A 7319-nucleotide genomic window follows, 5' to 3' on the forward strand; every position below is an offset into this window, starting at 1 on the left:
GCACACACCCATTGTGAAAGAAAATAATAGAGGTTAAAAAACGTAATTAATTAACAACCGTTTAAAATTTTTTTTTTTTTTTTTTTTTTTTTAAAACAGAAATTTTATAAACATAAAATAGTTATGATATTTTTATTCATCATATTATTTAATTATTTTCATCAAATTTTTTAATCTTTCAACACACCATCTTGATATTAAATAAAAATGATATCTTGGTGCTTGTTAACAAAAAATATCTTTTTTTTTTTTTAATTTTTAATTTTTTTTGTTTTTATTTTTTTTATTTTTTATTTTTTTTTTTTTATTTTTTTATTTTTTTAATTTTTTATTTTATTTTTTTTTTCTATAAATAAAAAAAATGAGATTATTATTATTTGTAATATTTTTCATTTTTTATCAGTTTTCAAATTTAAATAGTTATACATTAGTTTCAACACAAAATCAAGAAGCAATTGATTTTGTTTCATCAGTATTTGGAATAACAACAAGCTCACCTTGTGATCAACTTATTTGTAAAGAAATCTCACCAAACAGTAATGAATATTGTGTAGATTCTATTATTGTACCAAAACAATCAAGTACAATAACTATTTCAAATGATTTAACAGTGTTTAAAAATTTAACAGTTTTATCATTGGGTGAAAATATAATTTTAAATGATCAATTTTTTAATAATTTAAATCAATTCAATTTTTTAATTTCAATGTTTGTAATTAATTTATAATAAAAAAAATAAAAAAAAAAAAAAAAAAATTTAATATTATTATTATTATTATTTTCTTTTTACCAAAAACAAATTAAATAGTAATATTTTTAGTTATTCAGGAAAAATTTCAAATTTAATTGAATTTCCAAAATCATTAAAAACAATAAATTTTAATTATTTAGGATCATCAATTCCAAATTCAATTTTTAAATCAGATATTACATCATTAATTATTGAAAATTCATTAAATGGTTATAATTTAAATGATACAATGATTTCAACAAATTCTAAATTAATTGTATTTGGATTACCAATATCTTTGAAAGAGAATAATTTACCAAAAAATTTAGAAAATTTAAAAAGCTTAAAATATTTTACACTTTATATTGATAATGGTGAATCTATAAAATATTCAATACCAGATTTTTCATCATTAAAATTAACAACCGTTGAAAGTCTTGTATTCCGTTTTACTCAATCATCACCTTCTCAAACTTGGGTAATACCACAATTTATAAATTCAATAACAACTTTAAATAATTTTGAAATTTATTCAAATGGTTTTAAAATTAATTCAACAATTGGTTTTTTAGATTTATCATCTTTAAAAAATAATTTAAATTTGTAAATATACATATATATATATATATAAAAAAAAAAAAAAAAAAAAAAAAAAAAAAAAAAAAAAAAAAAAAAAATATTAATTTTATTCAAAATATTCGTATAGAAATTTTGAAAATGGTGGATTAGATTTTATATCAGAATGTAACCAAAAACCTTGTATTAAAGTACCATATAATTCTCAATTGTATGTAAATTAATAATTTTTATTTTTTAAAGTAGAATTTCAATAAGGTATTAATAACTTTTTAAAAAAAAAAAGAATTTCGTTAAATAATGATTTTAATTTTAATAATTTAGATTTTTCAAATTTTTTAAATATTTTTATTGAAAATAATAATTTTAAACAATTATTACCAATTGATACAATTGATTTTTCAAATTTAGAATCTTTACAAATTATTAAAAGTAAAGTTTTTGGATTAATTCCAAATCAATATTGTTTTATTAAAAATTTAAATTTACAAAATAATCAATTAAATTCAACAGTACCATCATGTTATTTATGTGTTGGTGGTAAATTAGGTGATAATTTATTACCAAATCCTTTTATAAATTTCAATTCAAATACTGCTTCTTTTTGTCGTATGTATTTTTTATTTTTTTTAATTTTTTTATAATTTTTTTTTTTACTTCTAACATACCTTTATTTTTTTAATTTTTTTAAAAAAAGCATCATTTTCAATTGGTAATAGTTATTATAATGTTAGTAGTAAAGGTGAAAATTTAATAATAAATGGTAATGATTTTGGATGGGATTTACAAAGTTTAGAGGGTCCACAATTAGTTATTACAATACCTAATAAAGAAATAAAAGTCAGTATTCCACCTGGTGAAGTTGGTACATCACATTCTTATAAAACAACCTTTTATAATGGTAGTTTATCTTTCTTATTTAATTATACTTATCAAGAAGAAATTGATTCAAGTGATTCTAAATCATCTAATGGTGAAAGTAATGAAATTTCCTTTGCCATCAAAATATTACTTTATCTTCCTTATTTATTCATTCAATATACTGCTATCTTTTTTGTTATATTTTTAATTTAATAAATTTTCCCACCCCCCACAAAGTTTTGTCTCTTGTTTTTTTTCAGATTAATTTTATAAATATTAAATAAAAACTCAAATTACACCATAAATAATGTCAAAGTTTAAACTACTAAATATGAAGTTGATATATTAATTTTTTTTTTGAATTGGAAAACGCAATTATTAGTTGCTTCTCCTTGAGATGCTAGATCTCATTTTATTTTTGGTTTTTTTTTTTTTTTTACAGGGTCTCTAAAAGAGGGGTTAGTTTAACTTTTTTTTTTTTTTTTTTTTTTTTTTTTTTTTTGTTTCGAATTTTGAATTGTATTATTACTTTTGACTAGTATCTTTTTTTCCCAAACTTTTTTCTAAATCTTTTTTTATTTTTTCGTCTGGTTCGTGATTGATGTTGATGATATATTTGTGTAGTTTGTTAATATATTAATTTTATTCTTATATTAAAATAGAAAATTCCGAAAATGCCCAGATAGCTCAGTCGGTAGAGCGCAAGGCTTTTAACCTTGTGGTCGGGGGTTCGAGCCCCCCTTTGGGCGAAAATTTTAACGAAATTTTAAAGAAACTATATTTTTAGTATTACCAAAAGGTTCAAATCCCAGAAAAAAGTAAAAAAACCGAAAAAACAAAGAAATAAACGAGAATTTATACATATAATAAATAAATCACTGTTATATCTTCACCGCCACATTCATTCCTCTTAATTTTACCCTTTTTTTGCTCAATAAAGCAAGGGCTATCGTCCTATATACTTTTCAACAATGGCTGATGATCACTCAACTGAATTACAGTTAAATCATACAGATAACAACACAACCAATACAAATAATACCTCCACAACCTCAACAACAAAAAACAAAAGTGCAAAAATCGACACACCTAAAAAACAAACCCCAACAAACCAACTCTCACTAAACAAAGGACTTGATAATCAATTAGATATCATTGCACCTCCATCAATCACAAGACCACTCTCTTTCTTAGAAAAAAACAATAACACCATCAACATTAAGTGTTACTTTAATCAACCACACATCCGTGAAGAATTAACCTCAAAAGATGACACAAGAATTCAACAAATTCACAAAAACATTCACAAACTCTTCGAAGATATACTGTCGCCATCAGCATTTAAAATAATTGGTGCAACTGCCTTCGTAAATTGCAACGTTGATAAATTAACTTCAATAATCAACCTTCAAAACCAACTTGCACTAAATATCGACAAACTCAACTATAGATTCGATATATCATCAAATGATTATGCAATCATTAAAACATTCATTAAAACGTACTCACCCAAACATGCAAACGAGGCAATTACAAACAACCTCACTAAATTCACCAGTTGTACATCAATTGAATCATTTACTGTCACATACTCATATGCTGTTGCGTTTAAAAGCTACATTATAACATATCATCTAATTGATCACACACACAACATTGTTGATCAAAAGATCGAACAACCATCTGGTATCACAAGATATATCAAAGCTGCAACACGTAGTGTCACTAAACACAAAATTCAACATGCAAAAAATGCAGATATGGCAACAACTATAAAAAATGCCATCACAAACCCAAACATGAACAAAAACAATCAACCACCAAAAAACAACATTAAAACCCCACCAATCAACGAAATTGCAAATTCCAATCGCAATAATAACTCACTTCAAAATAGTGGTTCAAAAGCTATACTAAATGAATCACTTGATATTAACAATCAATCCCAAAACAATAATGAAATATCACACAAAAGTGATTCTTCAAATAATAATAACGGGAAAAACTCATTATCAATGAGCAATCCAACCGATCCAACAATTGTACCACAAAAACCTCTACAATCTCAACCAAACAAACCAAGTGCACCAACTCAAAATACAATAAATACAAGAAGAAGCAGCAATGCCCTGACTACACAACCAGTCAATACTGGTGCTGCCAAACCTAGTAAGGTATGAGCTCAAAAATCAACTTTATAACATGGAATTGTAGAGGATTCACTGAAAACCCAAACAATCAACACAATTCCTACCAAAAAGCTGTTGACACACTACAACTACTTATATCAAAACTTCCACCTCGTCCAACAATCTCAATACTCACTGAACTCAATTCATCACCATTACAACTTAAACATGATTTTCCCGATCACATCATCTCTGTCACCAAACGAGGAAATGGTGTAATCATCATTAACCATAACCCAAACACACTCAAACTCAAACACATATCAACAATTGATGGTAGAGCTATTTTAGCAGACGTTATATTTCCAAATCAATTACCAATTGGTATTCTTGGAATTTACGCACCAGCATCAAATAATACCATCAAAAAGAATTCATATGCAACTTCACTACAAACACTTCTCCACAACCACTCAACAAACCCAATACCAAACCAATCCCAACATGTATCTATTATCGCAGGAGATTTCAACTGTATCCACAACGACAATTCACTATTAGATGATATTATCCAATCCTACACATACCAACACCATCTAATTGATCAAGGTGAATTTAAAAACACTCCAACTCATACACATGGTAACAGATTAGATAGAATATATACTCAATACAATAGAATAGACCCTGAAAATATATATACTCAAGTCCACCAAATTCCATCTTCATTATCAGATCATAATCCAATATCAACAACATTTTCTTCACCTTTTCAAATAAATAAACATAAGAAAAGATGGATATTATCACCTGGTACTGCAAATGACCATGAAGCAATCAATATTATCAATCATTTAATAACTAATCACAATAACACATCAATCAATCAATTTACAAATTGGTCAAAAGTAAAATCAAAAATTATTAAAACTCTAAAAAACTATCAATATAACAAAGACAAACAAACTCAACGTGCAAAACAAATACTATTAGAAAAAGCAGCAAAATTCAAACATCTTGAAGAACAATGCATCGCTGAATACAATATTATATGTAACAAAAACAAATTACATCAAAACCACACAAACATATTAAAAAAACATATAAATGGAGAAATACCTAGCAAGTATCTATCAGCAATACTAAACAAAAGATCAAAAGATGCAAAAATTGAATCAATCCAATATGGTAACATCATTACATCCGACCCCGACCAAATTGAAAATGCGTTTGTTGAATTCTACACAAATCTATATAGCTTACAAATATGTTGTCCAATTACTCACCAGCTCATGCTAAACACATGGCCCATCATAAAAAATGAATATTGGAATGGTTTAGACTCACCATTTATACAAGATGAAGTTGAAGCTGCAATTAAAACCTGTAACCCCAACAAATCACCCGGTCCAGATGGCGTTACAAATGCATTCTACATTAATCATTTAAACCAAGTTAAACCAATTCTCACTACATTATTCAACGATATACTAGAAAATCCTCACCACATCACAACAGAATTCACAGAAGGTCTTATACACACAATATACAAGAAAGGCAACCCCTTACTCATATCAAATCGTCGTCCCATTACACTTCTAAACACTGATTACAAGATCCTCTCAAAAGTAATCAATGCACGTCTTCTGAGAATACTTCCTTTCATCATCAACAACAACCAAACTGGTTTCGTACCCCACAGATTCATCATAGACAACATCATCAACATCAATGAATTAATCAACTACCTCAAATCTAAAAACCTCCCTGGTATCATCACACTATTTGACTTCTTTAAAGCATTTGATTCTATCTCTCACGATAGCATTAAAAGAACATTAATTCATATTGGTATACCAATAAAATTAATAAATTTAATCCACAAGCTATTATCTGACTCACAAGCAAAAATTTCAATTAATGGTAAAACGACCAGAAAATTCGATATTAAAAGAGGTGTAAAACAAGGTGACCCAATCTCAGCCACTTTATTTGTAATTGTAATTGAAATATTAGCAAGAACAATAAATGCAGACAATTCAATAATTGGATTACCAATTTCACCCAATCCACAAATTAAAATTAAATTTACCCAATTTGCAGACGACTCTACAACATACAACATCAACTACGAACAACAACAACAATCAATCAAACATTTCGATAATTTCTGCGCTTCAACATCATCATCATTAAATTTTGACAAAAGTGCAATAATAGAAATCAACCCCCACAAAATCACTGATAAACACATAATAAACAACATTCCACAATCAAAAAGAATTCCAATAACCAAAAAAGATCAATCAGAAAGAGTTCTTGGCTATTTCTTTAATCATAATGGTTTACATAGGAAATTACCAGAAACAATGAAAACACTGATTAAATCATTAGTGCTATGGAAAACTAGTGGCACAACATTAAAAACAAAAACAACCATCATAAACACCTACTCACTATCACCAATAACATATTTATCATACCTTGAAGAATTTACAAAAGATGAAGAAATTCAAATTAATAAATTAATCTCATGGTTTATGAATTCTCCCGCAAATTCTGAATCACCAACTCTCGATACCAATTCCATTGAAAAAAACACATCAACCATCCATTCACGTGCAAAAATACCTTTGATGTGTTATGATAGATCATTAAAACCATTAAAAGAAGGTGGTTGGGGTATGTGGAATATACAATTACGACAAGTTGCTCAAAAGATTTGGATATACAACAGATTTTTACAAATGCATAAATCTGCAAACAATTCAATATACATGATAAGTTGGATGGATCAAATCATCAACAAATCAATCTCTTCTCCATACCTTATAAAAATCAAAAAAGAATGGGAAAACTATGCAACTCAAATTGGACATCTAAAAGATAAAGTTCAAATCCTACAACCAATATTAACAAAAAACCAACCCTCTCAAACATTAAACACAAATAATATTTCACTACCACCAACACTCAAAGAAATCTACTCGACAATACTAAACAATCACCAATGCAAATCAAAA

General features: G+C 26.7%; 1 protein-coding gene and 1 non-coding gene across 2 annotated transcripts; both read left to right on the forward strand.

The window, feature by feature from the left end:
- Window positions 1–361: 361 nt before the first annotated feature.
- DDB_G0269098 (hypothetical protein) lies at window positions 362–7319 on the forward strand (the record flags this gene model as incomplete). The annotated part of the gene is made up of 6 exons (XM_641971.1): window positions 362–708; window positions 809–1333; window positions 1593–1846; window positions 2004–2362; window positions 3169–4141; window positions 4384–7319. Coding segments are annotated over 6 exons (5394 nt in total), but the record flags the coding sequence as incomplete, so codon positions are not given.
- Window positions 2844–2916, forward strand: tRNA-Lys-UUU-3. The gene has a single exon. It is a non-coding gene; the product is annotated as a tRNA-Lys (tRNA).

This window comes from Dictyostelium discoideum (genome assembly GCF_000004695.1).
Source record: "Dictyostelium discoideum AX4 chromosome 1 chromosome, whole genome shotgun sequence".
Lineage (NCBI taxonomy): Eukaryota > Evosea > Eumycetozoa > Dictyosteliales > Dictyosteliaceae > Dictyostelium > Dictyostelium discoideum.